The 18646-nt window shown below is 44.9% G+C and overlaps 1 protein-coding gene across 37 annotated transcripts in view; it reads left to right on the forward strand.

The window, feature by feature from the left end:
- BIN1 (bridging integrator 1) overlaps nt 1-18646 on the forward strand; it is a 76125-nt gene that overhangs the window by 39287 nt on the left and 18192 nt on the right. For 9 of the 37 annotated variants that reach the window (XM_085552256.1, XM_085552260.1, XM_085552259.1 and 6 more), the window contains exons 6-12: nt 1135-1242; nt 3364-3471; nt 7408-7493; nt 7964-8039; nt 9915-9997; nt 11984-12034; nt 16862-17012. In XM_085552256.1, the coding sequence (XP_085408382.1) occupies nt 1135-1242; nt 3364-3471; nt 7408-7493; nt 7964-8039; nt 9915-9997; nt 11984-12034; nt 16862-17012 (663 nt within the window). The remainder of the gene's footprint in view (nt 1-1134; nt 1243-3363; nt 3472-7407; nt 7494-7963; nt 8040-9914; nt 9998-11983; nt 12035-16861; nt 17013-18646) is intronic. The other 28 variants (XM_085552261.1, XM_085552266.1, XM_085552269.1 and 25 more) reach the window with 8 other exon arrangements.

Below are 18646 nucleotides of genomic sequence, written 5' to 3' on the forward strand. Positions count from 1 at the left end.
AGCTGAGTGCTTTGAAATTGCCTGGGTTTGCGTGTGGCTGAGATCCTGCAGATTTCTGTGAGTCACACAGTGCTGCAGCAGTGTTTGCTGAAAGCTCAGAGGAGCATGTGTGGGAGACGTGCAAACTGGTCCCAGCTGGTCTGGCAGAGAGATCAGCCCCGAGCGTGGTTTTGCAGTTTATCTGCAGGAGCCTGGGGAGAGAAGACCACATCTCCCTGCCAAGTGCAGTGGGGGAGATTTTGCTTTGCAAGTAAATCCCTGATGCTGATTCTTTATCTTGCAATTTCAATTTCCCTGAGTTGTGTGATTAATTTGAAACCTTCCTGGCTCCTTTATGTGTCCTCTTCTTTCAAGCTCTTCAGTCAGTCTTTGGCTTGCTGATGGCTGGCAGGGCACCTGGCTCTCTGTGCTGCAGTTAGGCTGGGAAGCTCCGTGCTTTGACTCATATCATCTGGGTTGTTTGTAGGGGAGCACAGGGGGGAAGAGCAATGGATGGTTTAAAGCAGAGCAGCCTAATGGGTCTGAGTCTCTTTACACTTCTCTTACTTAATAGCTGGTTACAGCAGACCATTGGTCATGACTGTGGTCACGTCAGCTGATCCACAGATCTCCTGTTGCGGGGTCTGAAATGCTGTGCTAGGCATATCCTGAACATGTGGAGGAACACTTTTGCTGTGTTGGCAGCAGAGATGCCTTCTTGTGTTGAACCATTTTTGAGCTTCTGCATGAGCTGGGGCTATGGACTGGTTAGTTAGAGAGTGGCAGCAGCCTTCTTGGCCCTGAAAATGAAGAGACAGGTACCGGTAGGATGCAGGCATCTGCTGGCACTTAGGCAGCACTTGAACTACAGTTCTAAAAACATTAATGTCATTCAGAGGTGGGGCTGCTGTATAGATCTGTTCATCTTCCCTGGCTGGATATTCCTGAGCAGCTCCCTCCTGGGTGGTTGTTGCCCAGGAGCAACGTACAGCAACTTTTGTAGGGTATCCATTGGAAGTCCTTATGCAGGCAAAGCATGAAGCTGGGTGAACAGGTACAAGCAGGGTGAAGCTGAGGGGATAAGAGGGGGTTCCTAAGATTGTGGTTTTGGCTGCTGGAGGAATATTGTCCTAACTCTTTTTTTTTCCTTTATAGTCTCGCATAGCAAAGCGAGGAAGGAAGCTTGTGGATTATGACAGTGCCAGACACCACTTTGAAGCCCTGCAAACTGCAAAGAAGAAGGATGAAACCAAAATTGCAAAGGTAAAGCAAGCAGAAGGATGCACAGCTATCCTTTCGTTTGAGAAGTCTGCTTAATGAGCAGGTGTAAAACAAACCTGTACCACTTCATTGGGTACTCTTAGTTCAGAGAGGTGTTGTGGTTAGGTTTGGCTAGGTGTTTCCTTCTTGCCTGTTCAATTCTCCTAGAAAGCAGGATGTGTTCTGGTGTCTCAGATCACACCCACCATCATCAGTTGGGCATCTGTCAGCACCACAGCAAGGCCTTGGCATATGTTTCCTCAGATACTGCAGGACCAGTATCCACTGTTGGAAAAGCACGTGACCCTCTGGGGGAAACAAAGCCTTGCTTTCAAAGCAAAACTTGACTGTTTGATTCTTGGGGTTCTGTCTCCCCATCTCAGTGCAAGAGTGACTGTAAGAGTCTGAGTGTTTCTTGAGGTTGGTGACATTTGTGAAGTCCTTTGATACTCTATCCTCTATTTTTAACCAGGCTGAGAAGTGTTGTCCCCTTTGCTTTGCAGTTAGTTCAGGTGGGAAAGATTAGGGCTTCGTGAGAGGCAATAGTTTATCTACAACATGGAAAGAATAAAGATGCTTCTCTTCCCCCAGGCAAAAGATCTGTGTTTAGTGTCTGACTGACAGTATTTTATTTTTATGCTGCCAGTCATCGGTCACCTGCTCTCCTAGCACATGCACTGTGATTAATCCCGGCAAACAAAGAGGAGGATGATGGATGGCTCAGGTGTCATTGCATCATTTGTTTAGCAAAGTGATTCGTAGTTATGTATGCAAGGCATGAGGCCCAGCCAGTCGTGTTGTCTGCTGAAAGCCATACTCCAGTGTGTTCAGAGGTAAGAGAGGAATTTCCATGGGGTGTGGTATTATTTTTGGTATGTGCCTTTGGGATCTTTGCTGCAGTGGCAGTGTGGTAGGAATTGTTTTACTCTGATTGGTAGCTGGTGATCTGCACTGATCTTTGCCATTGCTGCACTCTCTCATGTTGCCCCAAGTGCTCGCAAAAAATGTGTTTTTACTGAGGGATGGTTTGTTGCTCTTTAGTTAACATATGGAAACAGTAGTACAGGTTGAAGGATGAGGTGTTGCAGTTTAGTAGATGGTGGTCTGTTCCTGATTCAGCCTGTGCAGGTTCCCCTTAATAGTTTACTAGACTTCCCATGAGCAAAAATGGGTGTTAGATCACATCCTTCTCCCCCCGGTGCTGTAGGCCGTTAGTCCAGGCAGAGTATCATCTGTGATGCATCGCTGAAGCCTGATGCTGTATAGAAAGAAGCACTGAAAGTGCCCCAAAGCTACGTGCTTATGCTTTTCCTGAGGAGGCATCTCAGCTTCTTGATCCTACAGCTGCTGTTGCACAGCTCTGTTGAGCCTGCCAGGGCTCATTGTGTACTGTGATTGTAGAGAGTTCACCTCTTCATCCCCATGACTGCGGTTTTGACCTGTGAAGTAGGGGTGTTTCAGCGTAAGGTACTTTGAAATGTCGTGATGGGCCCAGAAGGAAGATAAGTCTTGTTTATGACACAGCATACAAATGCTGTGATGCTAGTTGCCTGATGTTTCATTGTATTATAGTAACACAAACAGCCTTGGGAATGTTTTTTGGAGATAGGCAGTCTCTTTTTATTCTTCTCCTTTAATATACAATGTTCTTCTCCCAGCCAGGACTCCTGCCACTTATTGCTAAACTCACAATATGCCATTAAAATAAATTGCTGTGGACTTTCAGCTGTTGCAAGTCAAAAAGCAACATGATTAATTAATCCTGACCTCTCTTCAAGGAGCTTTCACTTCACAGCCATGGCTTGGAGTAGGGTTGTCTGTGTGCTAGGCCACTAACAACATTTATCTGTTGCTCTTTGCAGCTGCCCGGCTAGTCTACAAGTATCCCAGCCCACACTGGAACATTAATTACTGCTAAACTTGGCATGCTTCAAAGGATTCATAACCGATCAATTCCAGGATGTTTGTTTTATTCCTATCGCCTTGGTGATACTGGTTTGACCCAGCCTCTAAATACAGTCTCTGTGATTTTATTATTTTTTTTTATGCTAAAAACAAAATACATGTTTGTCTCTCTCTCTTTCGTATTCTCTTTATTGTTTTTTTCTCTTTTCAATCAAACATGCTCCCATCCCCAAGCCTGTTTCGCTGCTTGAGAAAGCTGCGCCTCAGTGGTGTCAAGGGAAGCTACAAGCTCACCTCGTTGCACAAACTAATCTGCTCCGAAATCAGGTGACTGCTTATCTACCCGGCTCTAACCCTGCATGCGCTATCTTGGCCTCTAGATTGTACTATGCTACTAATGTCTAGGCAACGTTCACTCTGGTCCGTGTGTTAAGTGTGTCCTTAATGCTCCTGAGCTGCAGTGGGCACATGGAAGTTGCTGACTGGTGACTGAATCTGTGCCTGCCCTGTTGATTTCTGACCAAGTGCGTTAACACTGGGCTGTTGTTTTCTCCCCATAAAATGAGGATGAAGAAAGGCTATGGAATAGTGCCAAAATGGAGGGGGGTGTAGTGTAGTTCCTCCAATTATTCTAAATGAAGCAATTGATTTTTACTGTTGCTGTTTAAGAAAGAAAAAAGAGGAAAACATTGAAAAATTGGCTTCTTAACTTCTGCTGTTGAGTAAAGCGGGAAATAAAGCATTGCTTCAGAAACAGTTTCTGTGGCTGCTGAGTTGGGTTGCAGTTTGGAAATACAGGAAAAAGGAAATATACCTTGTAGAGCACCTGGGTTTTTCAGTCAGTTTGTGATGGACGATCTAGGAAAATACTAGGTTACCACATAAATAAAGCCTGGGGAAAGAACATCTGTGAGCAGTCCTGCTTAAGATGAATAGCAAAGTGAGGAAATAAGTATTCATTCTCGCTGGAAGGGAGCAGGACGTTTGGCAGGATTCCCAAGGCTTTCCCTGTACCTTGGAATGCTGAGAACGATCTGTTTGGTTCTGGTTCTTGACTGATCTGTTTAGCTGGTGGTGCTTGTGGAGGACTAGAAAGGAGGTACAGGATATTTTACAAGCCACAGATAAATTGGTTCTTCCTCTTCTCAAGCTGGATGTTGTGACTGGGAGCAATACCACCTCCCACAGATTTACCAGCAGAAACAGCATATACAGGGGCTCCCTCATTCATTGCACTGTGATCTCGGAGTACTGTGAGTTAGCTGATAATTTTAATCTGCTGGGTGACTTTGCCCTAAAGCAGGTAAGAAGGGGGATGTATGTCATCTTTCTTGCAGCTCTATTGTAGCATCTTTAATCTGCTAAGTAGCATTAATATCTTCAGTCACACTGTATATTTTCAAATCAATTTAAGTCCTCTAAGTTGTTTCTCTTTTATTCCTTAAGCAATATTATTGCTAACCTTAATTTTTATTCTTTCCAGTTTTGGGAGGCTTCATTTTTCTTAATTACGTGTAGCCTAAAAATTTCAAGAAGGATGATGTGTTTGTATTCTGAAGCTGTAGGTTTCCAGACCCAGCAGGCAGAGAGCTTAAAAAAAAGAGAAAAGCTTCAGTTTTTGTATTCATGTGACTCTTAAGACTAAAGGTGTTAATGGCAACCCTAAATCTCATTAAGCTCATGATAAAAGCAGGAGGGCTGATGACACTGCATTTGTTGAAGAGCCTCAGAGTATTAAGCCCTGCAAGGATTGCTTCTGTTTACCAGCAGCTGTGTTGCTTTCTCTTCTCTGATAATTCCTCTTACATTGCAACCTTTAAACAAAAAGGGGGGTAGCAAGACTTATCATTTCTAATATTAAGTTTACAAAAAAGCTCCTTCCAGCATTCAGACTTCTGGCTTTTTGGGCTTTTAGCAGAAAGTCAGTGAGGGATTGCTGTAAAATCCACTGGGAGGTTTACTACTGCAAGCTCTCAATTACAAATTTTGGTGACAGTACTTTTTGAAACAAAGAGGAAAATGATTTAGAACAGCAAATTCTTGTCTTTTTACTCAGCACTCTGAAATGCTGGCTTCAGACCAGGAAAGCAATGTTCTGGGTGCTGTTGTAGTAATAGCACAGTAGTGTTTCTGCCCATAGGGTAGAGCCAACAAGCCTCAAGGACCACGAAATGGAGCAAATCTATGATCAGTGAATGAGCTATAGAAGCTGCCTGGCTTATCCAGTGTCAGGACTATTGTACCTAAGAAAAATCAACCATAACTGGGTAGGGAGTGCAGTATCTGAGAACAAGAGCACTGGCTGAGCCGCTGGATTGCTGATTCCTACAGCTGTGTTGGAGTGAACGTTGCCTGTTGCTGATTTTGCCTTTACCTTGGTACGCCACTACTGATATATTGCTTTCTAGGTTCTTTGACCTGAACAGGTAAATGAGAGGGGAAAAGACTGATAAATGTTCAACAGATCTAAAAAAACAGACAGAATACAATAGTGTTTTATCTCCCAGCTAGCCCATCTCCATCTCCTGTGTTGATTCTGATTCTAGTCTAGAGTTAAGATAAGCCAAAGGATGGACTGGGATTTTTTTCCCCCCTCTTTAAAATGGCACTAGAAACATTCAGTCATGGAGGGGTTTTAAAGAAGAACGAGTCATTGTGATGATCTTTTCTGATCCAGCATGAGTTATGTCTCTGTTTAAACAGGCTTTTTTGTTGTTGTTTTGTGCAAGCTTTCTCAAAGTGCTGTTCTTCAGCAAGTATAGCAGCATATTACAAGGGATTCTGGATGGAAACATCTTGATACCTTCTCCCCCTGCCTGTTTCTTACAGGGCTTGCTTAACGTTATGGTAGACTTTACACCACCCATTGTGGTGTTATTTTCTGGGGGAAACAATCTCTTCCGATCTCGAGTTCAAAAGAGCCTTTGGCAGCAATGAGTGATGCTCTGACAGGCAGAGCTGGCTGGAAGGTAGGAGCTTCTGTGGCTTGGACAAGAGATGGAGAGCTTGAGGATTCCACGCAGCTCTCTGAGAAACAGGACTTTGAGCCACATGGTGTTTTTTAAGTCCTTTCTTCTATCAGTCCTATCTTTGTGTAGACCTGTCACTAAAGAGCAGTAAGCTGTGGGTTTCTTTAGTTAAGCTGACACAAAGACGGTAAAGTACAATTTCATAGAAGGTGTGAGAATCTGACTGGAGGCACAAAGAGGGATCCAGTTCTCACGCTGTTTGGGGCATGTTATGACATTCCTGCTGTAGTCACACACAGAAGTAGGCAGTCAGAACAGCTTTCCTAATTCCTTTTGCTGTTGTGAATCAGATAATACAAACATTTTATTTAGCAGGCTTAGGGTTTTAAGCCAGGACATTGAAGAGAGGAAGAGGCCACCTAAGACAAATATGGGAAGGGGAATGTATTTGTTGCTGATGCCTGCTGTCATTGACAGAAGCTAGGATCATCATTTTTTGTCTCTGGAATGCAGAGGAGTAATATCATGCAGTATCACTGGGATCTGTCCATATATGGGCCAGATAGATCAGATCAAATTTAAACTTTCAGTTGGAGCAAGAGGTTTTGTGCAAGGCAAGTTTCCTTTAGTGTTGGTAGTCAACAGCCAGAGTTTGCCCTTGTATTAGAAATTTACCAGTATGAGTATGTTATGCTGCTGAAACCAACACCTGCTGCTCAAGCAATCCCCACCTAGTCTCCTGCTGCCACAGCTCATGCTCTATGTATTCTTTGCTTCTCTGCTTTAATCTATTAGAGAGATGTCTCAGTCAAGGTTGCAGACCTCTTCCCTTCCTCAGATGAGGCAGTGCTTTGGAACACCCTTACTTAAGCAGTCTTCACAAGGAAGGACTCTTCTTCAACACCCACTGGGATGTGTTTCAGCTCTTTCAGATCCACTCTATCTTCATCTATATTTGAACTGGTGGCTGAACTGCCTGACCAGGTCCATTCAGTTTTTGGAACCAGGGAAATTTATAGAACTTGGAACATGTTAATAGATGTTTCAGTTCTCTTCTGAGTATCTGAACAGGGGTCTCCATTGAGAGAAATGCTGAGGGTAACCCAGGCAATCTGGAGGGGCATCAGCTCGCTGGTGATGCAACCCTGCTTCTTGGGAGATCCATCTGGAATGGGAATTACTTCATGCCAGAATTTTGCTTGTTCTCCGAGAAAAGCCAAGAGTCACTATTATCGCAGTCCTTCAGGATAGCTGTCTGTGCTGGAGTTTACTATCTCCTTTCTCTGTTATTAAGGCTGAAGAAGAGTTAGTAAAGGCTCAGAAGGTGTTTGAAGAAATGAACATTGATCTGCAGGAGGAGCTGCCTTCACTATGGAATAGGTGAGTTCTGGAAATCTTCTCAAGGGCTGGTTGGAAGGATATGAAATGTAGGAGCTGACATACAGGGGAGGCAGGGAAAATCCACCTAGGAGTGCCCTAGCTTCTTATTTTCAAGTGCAGTGGCATTGTCTGGGTCAGCAGTGCTGGTCTGGGGGAGAGGGAAAGAGCATGCAGCAGCTCATTTATTTTCTACTCTGCACCTGCCTGTCCCATTTGCCAGCACAAATTCAGGTCACACCCTACCTGTCCTCCTCACCTTGAGCACATTTGCTGCATGCCTGGCTTTTGTTCCATCACCTTGTCCACACTTCTTTGCAACCCTTATATTCCTTTCAGTACCAGACCTGACAGAGTTGAGTTCAGGTGGCAACAACAGTGAGCAGGAGGTGTGAGGAGGGGCATAGCTGAAAGCGTTTAGGAGAGCATTGTGTGTCCATTAAGCTCTTCTCTCTTTCATTTTCATTTGGCAGTCGTGTTGGTTTCTACGTCAACACATTCCAGAGTATAGCAGGCCTAGAAGAAAACTTCCACAAAGAAATGAGCAAGGTAAGGCAACTAACAGTTCGTTCTATTAACACACTCTGTCCTCACTGTTATTTAAAAAGCTGAACAGTATGGAGAAGAAAAGAGCAGCTGTTTTGAAAAAAAAATGAGGGTTAACAACACAGGAGAAGATCTGTCTGAGATAGTAATATGGAGGGATAAAACACGATTAAGAGACCGCAAGGAACATGCTGAAGTGGGAGTGTGTGACTTGTCTCATTTGAAGATCCACAGAGGGAAGGGTGGCAAATCTTGGCCCTCTCTTGCTTACTTTCTCTGTTTCCTCCAAAATCTGGATCTGTAAACTAACCAGGGCACTCAGAATGGCATCTGTCCACTCAGCCTACTGCCTGGCAGTGAGTTGCTCTTAACCCTTAGTTAGCCGTGGGGATAGAAACTTCAGGGAATCTGTCAGTCTGTGTGTCGGCACAACACTGAGACTGGGCTCCAACTCAGCCATTAGGAACACACTTTCCAGCAGTAATTGTCTTCTTTCCTGCCCTGTGACCCAAAAGAAGGCATTTGATAGTTTAGTGTGGCCCTTTCATGAGCTGTGTGTCATGGGTTGGTGGTAGTCCAGATTTGTGTTGTGTGCCAGCACCCAACAGAGACCTCAGAAGTAGTCTGTGGGAAATCCTCCTAGTGCCACTTTCATTTACAGGTATGTTCTTATGTTACTTCTCTTAAAAGCTGGAGAAGTCTGGAGTTCCTTAGGCCTCTTTGTTGCACCAAAGGCTGATACACCCTCTGTAAATGTTGCTCTGAGCTTGATGAACAGTGGAGAATCCAGCTGGAAAACTTTTGTATTCCTTCCTCTTTGCTATCTTCCTAACAACAAGATAGCCGCTAAGCACAAACAACTTTATAACGGTCATTGAATTCCCAGCAGCCAGGGGCCTACTGCTATGGTGTAATGCATCAATTCTGAGCTCTGCTGACATTTCATGGGGACCTTTCCAGTTAATGGCCTGTTCTTCTCCACTGGGAGATGAGCTGATAGTTAACAATAGGGAAGGTTATTACAATTAGTAGTCTGTTACTGCTAAGTTACATTCTGAAGGAGGTGGGAAAGGAGCCTGCTAGACAGGAATTACCCTCTTATATCATGTTGTGGATTTTTCTTTCCTTAGGACTTTTGTATAAGAACAGGCCTTCTGCTTTGTTCTGTAAGAACCATCTGTTTCTTATTACTGCAATAGCATCCAATTAAGTGCTGGTGTTACTGACATGATGCCTCTGAGATAGAATGCATCGAATCCCTCCTCCTACTGATGATGAATTTGGCTTCCAGTCTTGTTTGTGAATTGGCTGTTTCAGAATAGGAGTGTCCGGAGTGAATATTTCAGCCTTTGGTGTCAGAAAGGGTTTAACCCCTAACATTGCATTTCTACCAAGAGATCCAGGTTCAGCCTAAACCTAGATGGCCCAGGCAGCCCACAGCAGGATCAAGGCTTGCTGTTGGCTTGAAGTCCTGCTGCCATATCCCTCATTCATAAGGAAGTATAAGGAGCAACTTTGCTTCAAATCTAGAGTGGATGTTCACTTCCAGCACATGGAAGACTCTCAGTTAAACGCTCTGCCTGTTTCTACAATGGTATCTGGCAGCATGTGGGTCAGGGTAGATGAGAAAGAAGCAAAGGGGATGGTTTCTTCAGGAGACTGTGTTCCCATGAGGTACCAGCAGTTTTTCAATGGTTTCAGTATTGTTTTTTTCCCCACAAAGGAGTAGAAACAGATGTAGAACTGTTCCTTCATGGGATAGCTAAGTATATGCACATATAGGCACAAGGCTGTGCTTTGTCAGCTTGAGCAGGCCAGCATAGACACTACTTGGGCACTTTTCTCATTCTTTTTCTCTTTTGTTTTTATATTTTACAGTTGAACCAAAACCTCCATGACGTCCTGCTGGGTCTAGACAAGCAGTACTCCGGCAATGCCTTTCCCATTAAAGCACAGCCCAGGTCAGTAACTAGTAACTGGAAACAGCATCTTTCTCCCAGCAGAGGAGGAGGGACAAGCTGTGGAAAAGGGAGTGTTTCTACTGGGGTCTTGAAATCTCCATGTTGTCAGCAGGGGAGTGATTTGGTTGCCTGCATTTAGCCAGCCAGTGCCCTCCTTGAAAACTGCTAAAGCGTGTCTGGAATTCCTCTTGGGCTGGGAGACATGATGCAATACCTCCAGCCTTTGTAGGATAGCAGCTGTAGGCCTCAAGTTCTACTGCATACCAGTACTGAGGCAACTGGGTGGCATGGGTATGTTGTTTTCAAAGACTGATTCCATGCACCACTGATGTAACACTGGGTACCATTCCTCCTGGGTCTGGTTGCCCTGCAGACCTCCCGTTTTTTCCTCTTCTGGAGCTTCCCCCACATTCCTGCAACTTCTGAGCTTGAGGACCAGGAGCCCCTTTGTTTCCCCAGCCTTCCCTTTGGCCCTCCAAACTTGGTACATCCTATTCAAAGCTCAGTGTCCCTTCTGTGCACCGAACGGAGATGCATTGCCTCTGTGTGTTGTGGATATAGTTGTAGCCTCACTGTAATGAGGCTTTCTGATCCCAGGGCACTTCCCATCTGTGTGGATGCAAGGAGCGTGGGTCCTCCACGGTTTCTGGAGTTTTCTTTCTGCAGTTCTGAGTTTTCTTTCTGCAGCTGGGTCCAGTCCATGTAGGTTAACTGCAAATCTGCACGTTCTGTAGCACCAAGAGGGGAGGGGAGAGGTCAGGCTCTGGATGAGGCTGCATCGGGATCCCATCCAGATGTGTGAGTGATGAAACAATGTAGGACTCTGGCTTCCAGCTGCTGTTAATCCCATGTGCCAAGTGAGCAGGAGCACAGCCCATGTCCTCGATTGGTGTATTAATGGAGGGAGGAGGTGAGAGGTAAGGACAAGCTACAGTCAGAGTACATTGATTTGGAAGGGCTGCATCAGCTATTTAGACCTCTGTGCTCCCTTGACTCTCCTCCCAGCTTAACCTCCAACTGCAGTCATGCATAGACGAGTTGCTTGTCTCATTCTGGCAATGTGTGGTGTTTGCCAAATTTAAAGAAAGACGAAATTTGAGTTAAATTTGGCCTCTGAATTTTTGATTACTAACACCAAATTCTCAAGGTGCATCTTGTGAAGCTAGTATTTTCTATTTAAGTTAGCACATGATGTCTGTTCATAATCACCAACAACTGAAGCCTTATGTGGGGCAGAGGTGCCCATCCTCTTGCTGTTGTGCACCATATAATCATCAGCATCCACTTGGAAGAGGATAAGATAGCAGGACAGATGAAGGCTGGAGCTGTTGTGTTCCCAGCTCCTTCCTCCTCCTTTCTTTCTTACTCCAGCAAGTGACTGCAGGCTGCTGTGACAGCATGTCCTAGATGTGTCATTGTTGTGGCATGAAGGTTTTGGCACAAAAGTTTAGAATGAATTTATTACCTTTTGTCATGATTCCTGCCCAGAAACTGCTGGTTTCATCTGGGCGTGGAATGGGTATTTCAGCTGAGATGAGTCTTTCCCCAGAATGACAATGTAACCCTTTGCTCAGGGGAATTATAAAGGACGTATATAAAAGTTTTCCAGGACAATAATGCCTTGCAGGGATCAGGAAATACTGGGAGGCACTTATCTCTACATCAGTCCCGTCCTTGTGGTTCAGGGCATAAGCGTGCAGGAGGAAATATCCCTCACCTCTCTGATGGCCTCTTGCGGCCTGTGTTAGGAACAGATGCTTCCCTGGCCCTTCTCTGCTGGGAAAGGGATTAGAGATAGATACGGTGTCAGGAAGTTAATGACAAGGTGTGAGAAGAGGTGCAGTTATCCTCCTGCATCACTCTGACACCTCACTGACAAATGGGTGGAAGGAGGGTGCTGAATGGGTACTTGGAAGCTTAACTTTTCCTCCCCGGACTGACCGTGCTGTTCTGTAACGGATATGATTTGCGTGCCATCCTCAACAGAAAGAAAACTAAACTGTTCGCCAGGCTGAGGAAAAAGATGAGCAGGTACCGGTACGGAGAGCAGCATTTCAATATGTGTTTGATTTAGTTCCTAAAACTGGAGAGGCTGTTGCTGGACTCTTTAACAGCCTGGCACGTATTAACCCTGTGATGGGAGAGGGATCCTTTGCATGATGTCGTGTGTTCATGGCCTGCCGGGACCTGCTGAGGTCTGTGTCTGGATAATCCCATTAACTGCTTGTGTGCCTGGTTTGAATCCTTGCTTCCTTTCCTCCATTAGAAGGTGGTGTGAAAGCTCAGGTGTTGTCTGCTTGGTTATTTTTATGCAACTAAAAGTGTGATACTGGGCTGTATGGGGGAAATAAGGTCTAATTTGGTGATTAACAAGGTTTTGTTTTACCTAGCAGGGCTTGCCCTTATGAACAGCTCTGAAATGCTGCATTCTCATTCCCTGCCTGGCCCACGAGGACCAGTAGGCAGCTCTCACACACAGTCCTGTCCTGTCTACCTACTGTCTGTCCTGTCCTGCAGTGAGAGGACAGTGATGTGGGAGGGGGCCACTTTCAGCTTTGCTCTTTACTTGCTCTGTTCCTGAGGATCCTCACTGTCTTATTCCATCCATTTATGATTTGCGCAGAGCTGCAGGAAATGGAAGCCTCTGTTGTCTTGTATAAAGGCTAGTATCAGCAGCTTGCCTTTCAAAACAGCTGTGGCATTGAATAACTGGTTTGCCACAGTGCCTAGAATTATTGTAGCCAAGGTCAAGGACTCTGACAAGAGCGTTCTGGGGCAAAGCAGGGATTGCCGTACAGTGACATGGAAATTTCCCCTAATTCCTTTTTTTTTTTTTTCTTATTCTTTCTGTTGATATTTATTCCATAGTGTCCTTTTAGAAGGATTTTTTTTCTTTATATTTCTCAAAATGATATTTCACCAGCAGTAAGAGCCAAGTGCTGGTATTGGGATCCTTGCCTTCTGATCCTGTCTTCCCACTGACCTTTTTCTTTGTCTCTGCTGTACATCCTATTTGGAGGGAAGAGAATGGTAGTTTCACAGAGAATCTGATGGGCAAATACTGTTTTTTTTCCTCAAGTATATTGAATGATTGTCTTGTGAAGGAGGAGGATTCACAGTGCTCCTCTGTATGTCTGTCACTGACCACGAGCCAGCATTGCTGTGACTGCATCAGAAGGTGTAGTAGCACTTCCAGTCGTTGGTTGTCAGCCCCTGCAGATGCTACAGCAGAGGGAGAGCTAGTAAATCTCTTGATGAGCTCTAACCACAACATCCTCCTGCTGTGCATGCAAAGTCTGGCTGGTGCGACAGTTGTGGTTCTTGACCCAGGCTGTGCTGGGGGTTCTGCTGTCAGACCAGCTGCAGGGGTACAGAGAAATGCACAAGTAAGGAAAGTCAAGGGCTCAGTTGCTTTTTGATCTGCAGTAAGAATGTACGTTTGGGCCAAGGGACACCTGAATGTGTAGGTGCTTCTTTCTTTTTCTGTCTCCCCTGCTGCCTCTTTTTTGATGTGGGAATAATTCTTGAGCGTTCAGCCAGCTTTGATGCTTAAATAAGTAAATAAACAGAACCCAATTACTTTTAGCTAAAAGACCCTATCTGAGCCTTAGCTGACATGCCAGACTTTTTTTTTCTACTTTTAACTTGAGAATTTGGCAGGAGGTTGCCCGTCTGTTTCTACCATATTGGAGATCCATAGTGGATATCTGGTTCCATCCTTCAGTGAGGGATTGTTAAAAGCACATAGGAACCCCATGTGCAGATGTTAGTCTGCTCTTCCAGAATAGATGACCTGTATGAGGAGTCTGGAAGCTCAGCAACACTAAAAGAGACTGGTGGGATTTGGGGTTTTCCTTCAGTTGTGGTAACTGCATTAGACCTTTTTCCTGGCTCTCAACTCGCAGAAGAAAGGTGACACCCCCGTCCCTTCCCTGCCTGATATTTCTGGATTTGGCATTGCTTCTCAATTGCTCATGGGAACTTAAAAAAAAAAAAAGAAAAAAAGAAAAAAGAAAAGGCAACAACAGACTGCACTGACCTTGTTTTGACTTTCTTCTTCTGTGGTACTTAGATTTGGTCAGTCCTTTCTCATGCCTTTCCCTATGTTTTTTTGGAGCAAGACCCTGCTCTGTGAAGCACGCAGTATGTGGTTTCCTGTGAAAGCTATGGGATCCTGGTGACAGGCTGTTTTGGTGCTGGTCACATTAGCTGAACGCATGCAAAGCAACAAGTGCAGGAATAAAGGTACTGCACAGGGGGCTGGAAAAGGCTCAGTCAAAATTAGCACTGGCATTTTCCTAGTGGGATCAGCCAACACATCAAACAAGCTGTAAATAGCAGTGACTTAATGAGGGCTTTGGTGTGGGGCCCTCTCAACCCTTGTAGGACAAGAGGAAGAAATTGGGCTGCTTCTCATGTGGGAGTCTTTCACCAATAGATCTCCAAATTAAGTCACTGCCAGACACCACAAGTAAGTCACCAGAAAGTCATTTCATGGCCTCTAGAAAATGTCTGTGAGCTCCTTTCTTACAAGGAGAAACCATCCTTTCAGTTGCGTAGTTAGAGAAACCTATCCTTGTGTTGGATAGGCCAGCTGGTAGCCAGGACTCCCAGCGCTGTCTGGGTGTTTGAGAAGTCCTAGCCATCCAGCTGCAGGTCACTGTGCTCTCTTACTATTTCCATCCTTCTGCAGCTCTCATTGCGATAAGGCGTTGTGGGACCCCCTCTGAGATTCCAGAAATGGTGTATTAAAGTTCAAGACCCATCTCTTCAGTGAGGCTGAGCTCAGCAAGGTCACTGTGTCCACCTCAGATGATGCTGTCTGTAATGGTGTTGCCATGGAAATAGTAACAAGATAAGCTTCTGGTGAAATGAGTTCAGTATTCCCATGCTGTGAATGAGCTGTTCCCTGGTAACTCTCACTTAGAGCAGGACTTTTTCTTACCTTTGCTCTGTGACTGTTGCTACTCAATCTGTTGTGCAATCATGGCAATGCCACACAATCTTTCATGCAACCCACTGTGTCAGAGTGACTTCTGGGGATGTTTTAGGAAGGATGCTGGGTATATCCAATCAAATTGGAGAGCTGCAAGGGTTGATGTATGTGTTTTTTCAGTCCCTCCTCTTCCTATCTCCCTGTTCTTTTCCCCTTTTCTTTCCTTTGTGTGTATGTGTGCCTCTGGTTGAGAGCTGCTGGCATAGAACATCACTGGTTTTGCTGCATCATGTTTGTGTGCTGCTGGTGTCAGTTATCAGAAACATCTGACCTGCATGTGGACCTGAGAGCAAGTGCTTTGTGGGAAAATGTGTGTGGGCTGTATGTATATGGGGAGAAAGTGGCTGGGGGGAGGAATGGTTGAGGGCAAAGTGAATGGGGTGGGAAGCTTGAAAGCTGGAATGCTGAGCAGGGGGATATGCTTGCTTGGGAAGGGAGGTTTTCTGAAGTGCCTTGCTGTCATTCCTCTTGCTGCCCCTCTATTTGTGAGTGTTTAGGAATGAGGCCATCATGCATGTTAGCCAATGACCACCCCAACTCCTGCATCAAGGGGTGAGTGGATGTACGTCTCCAGGATGCTCTTGGAAAAGAGTAAAGAAATAATGTGTCCCTCAGGGTCTACTTCATTGCAGTTCTGAGTCTGTGCCAGGATTTATTGTCTCAGGTTGTAGGAAAACATGCCCTTTAACTTTACAAGAGCTGCAACTTTATCACTGTAAATTGAGGCAGATATTGCTGCTTGTATGTGATGTTGCACAGCCCTTTTGAAATATTCTGTAATATTCTCCTTTCAACTGTGTGTAGTTTTGCCAAACTTCTTCTGCTGGAATATCCCCTGTTAGCGTGAGTGCTTCTACATGACTTAAGTTGCTTTTTGGGGAGCCAAAGTGTTTCAGATTTTCTGGAGAACAAGGCTGGGAAAATAGATTTACCTTTATCCTCATTTAAATTCTCAGATACCCAACTTTTAGCTAAATATCTAATGACTCCACAGGTTGAAGCACAGATTTGACACTCAGCCAGGCCATGCCTTTAGGGAGAGGCGTTTGCCTATTGCCATTCCTCTCAGAAATCCAAATCTGGCCAAATTATGAACCAAAAAACAGCATTGGCATATGCTTCTTGCATCTTAATTCCCTGAGGAATCCTCCTTGACTGTGTCAGAAATGGTCCCGGAACAAGGACCAGCTGGGAAGGCATAGCATAAGGAATTCATCATTGAAAACAGGCTGAGGAAACTTTCCATGACAGAGCTGATTAGCCAAAATCTTGCTGATCCTTTGCTGTCTGGAATGATCTTTTCTCTGTTGCAGCTTAGACAGTTTGTACCACGTATCTTTTATTATTGCCTTCGTTCATGTGTTGTAGATCTGCATGTGGATCTGTTGGTCACAATCCATACAACTGTCAGTACGACACCACTCAGAAAATATTTACCTGGAAAAGTTATATAATTACCTACGCAGGATTCCTTTCCCCCCATGCTTCCCTGGAGGTATACTACTTAAAGACAGGCACTTAATATATTATCAGTGAGAATTAAGGATGGCTGTGCTTTTTTTCTTTTCCCTTTTTCACCGATATCTGATGCAAAATATATTGATGCAGTGGGAACTTATTGGGTAGCCTGCTGCCCAGTAATCCTGATGCAGTGTGTTGGGCAGCAAGCGATCCAGCAAAGATACTTGTGAGAAGCTTGTAGAAGCTTCAGGTATCCTCATTGCATCCCTAGGCAGTGAAGCAAACAGGCAGTGGAGACCAATAGTCTTTACTTGTTAGCTCAACTTCTCCTAGGCCTAGCTCAGACTCTTCTTTTTCTCTCCCCCTTTTTTTCTCTGTTTCTCTCTCCCTCTATTCCCTTCCTTCAGTGACAGCACCCCAGCGAAAGCAAATAAAAGCCCTTCGCCTCCACCAGATGGATCTCCCATCACCAGCCCTGAGACCAAGACTGTCAACCATGAGCTGGAGCCGTCCACTCTGGAAGCGCCTGGGGCAAGCATCCCGAAGTCACCATCTCAGGTAGCATCCCCGTGACATTGAATGTGTCTCTACTATATGACCAGTGTTGTATGATTCAAAGACATCCATAAGTTGCTTTTATTTGGACCTCTTCCTGCTACTGAGCACAGAATAGAATGTGACAGTTGTTCTCCATCGATTGGGAGCAAGCATGAGATTTCTGAGATTGCAGGTTGTTAATTGATTATTAATTGGGAAGAACCAAGCTGTCTCTGAATGAAAGTAATGCAGGACTTTGCCGTTGTGTGTAGTAGTATGATTCCAAATCCAGGCCTGTTGCAGGACTGTCTCCCTTTTCTGGAATAGCCTCTCTCAATGTTTTTTCCCCCCATTGTTTGTCATGATTTTCAGAGAATCTAGAGACAAGAAGGGATATTTATACATTGGCAAGAGGGTCTCTTCCAACATAGATGCCTGGCTGTATCTTTGCGGGACTTATCCATGGTCTCTGCATACCCAGCATTGTACAGCCTATAAATGTAGGTCAGGACCTTAGAGTGGGGTTTGTGTATTTAAAAGGAGAAAATAGTGTATGTCTTTCTAGAGCTGCCTTACTGGTTTGTTTTTTTTTCAGAGATCACCACAACTTGGTGGAAATTTGGAACAGTGAGTGGTACAAATCTATTGAGCTTTTCACTGCAGACTTCACTCAGATTTGTTTTCCCTTTCCTTTAAATAGCGCACATAAACCTTGTTTTCGCCAAGCTGCAAGTGCTTGCTTATTCACTTGCTGCCTTCCTGCCCGCAGGAACGGGGCTGGAGGCTGCCTTGTGTTGAGCAAGCAAAATATTCCAGCAGAGCTTTGCTGGAGGGTCAAGGCAAGACTGAAATGGCGTTTTGCAGCGTGTGCTGCCACCGCCTGGCAGCTCTTTTCTACACTACATTTAATTCATTTTCCTAGACCTCAATACAGTGAAGAACAAGAGCTCCACTCCGTGCTTCCTAGGTGCCAAGAGATGGAGCTGACTCTACAGGGAGGAAAACCAGCTGTTCTGGAGTTTCTGTGTTTGGGAACTTGACTGCAGCTCTCCACACCGAGTGGTTTGGCAGTGACACAAGGCTTGAGGGGTCTGGGAGATTACAAAGGTTCAACATTTGCTCTCAGTTACACCACTGAAATACTGTAAAGGCACTCTGAAAACAGCAGAGCTGTATTGAATTTTTAGACAGATAAAGCTCTGTGGGACCCAAATCAGCAAAAAGATTTTAGGGGATTTATTCTAGTCAGCAAAGTTCTTTGTGCTTTGTGAAGTTTCAGGTACAACCCAACATCAATATGCAGTTCCACTGTCTTTGAGATGGTGTTAAACTGCAGTTGGAGATGATGCTGCATGCTGTGGAAGTCTCTGAAGACATTAGCACGTAGGAGAGGATGGGGACTATTTTAGAGTAGCAAATCACAGGAGTGTTAGGATCCTTTTAGTTTTGAGTTTGTAATTGGAACCTCCCAGTCTGCAGGGAACGTGTATGGCTGCTTTGTTCCAACACAGAAACAGCTCTTCAAGGTTTAGTTGGAGCTACAAGGAAGCACTGAGCCCTGGGCACAAGAAAATGTGAAGAGGGCGTGGATCATTTGATCTACGGAGGGTCTACCACATCTTCCCACTGGGGCTGGATGCAGTGTCAGGCTGAGT

This window comes from Coturnix japonica, chromosome 7 (genome assembly GCF_054131305.1).
Source record: "Coturnix japonica strain WE chromosome 7, WE-NBRP24, whole genome shotgun sequence".
Classification (NCBI taxonomy): domain Eukaryota; kingdom Metazoa; phylum Chordata; class Aves; order Galliformes; family Phasianidae; genus Coturnix; species Coturnix japonica.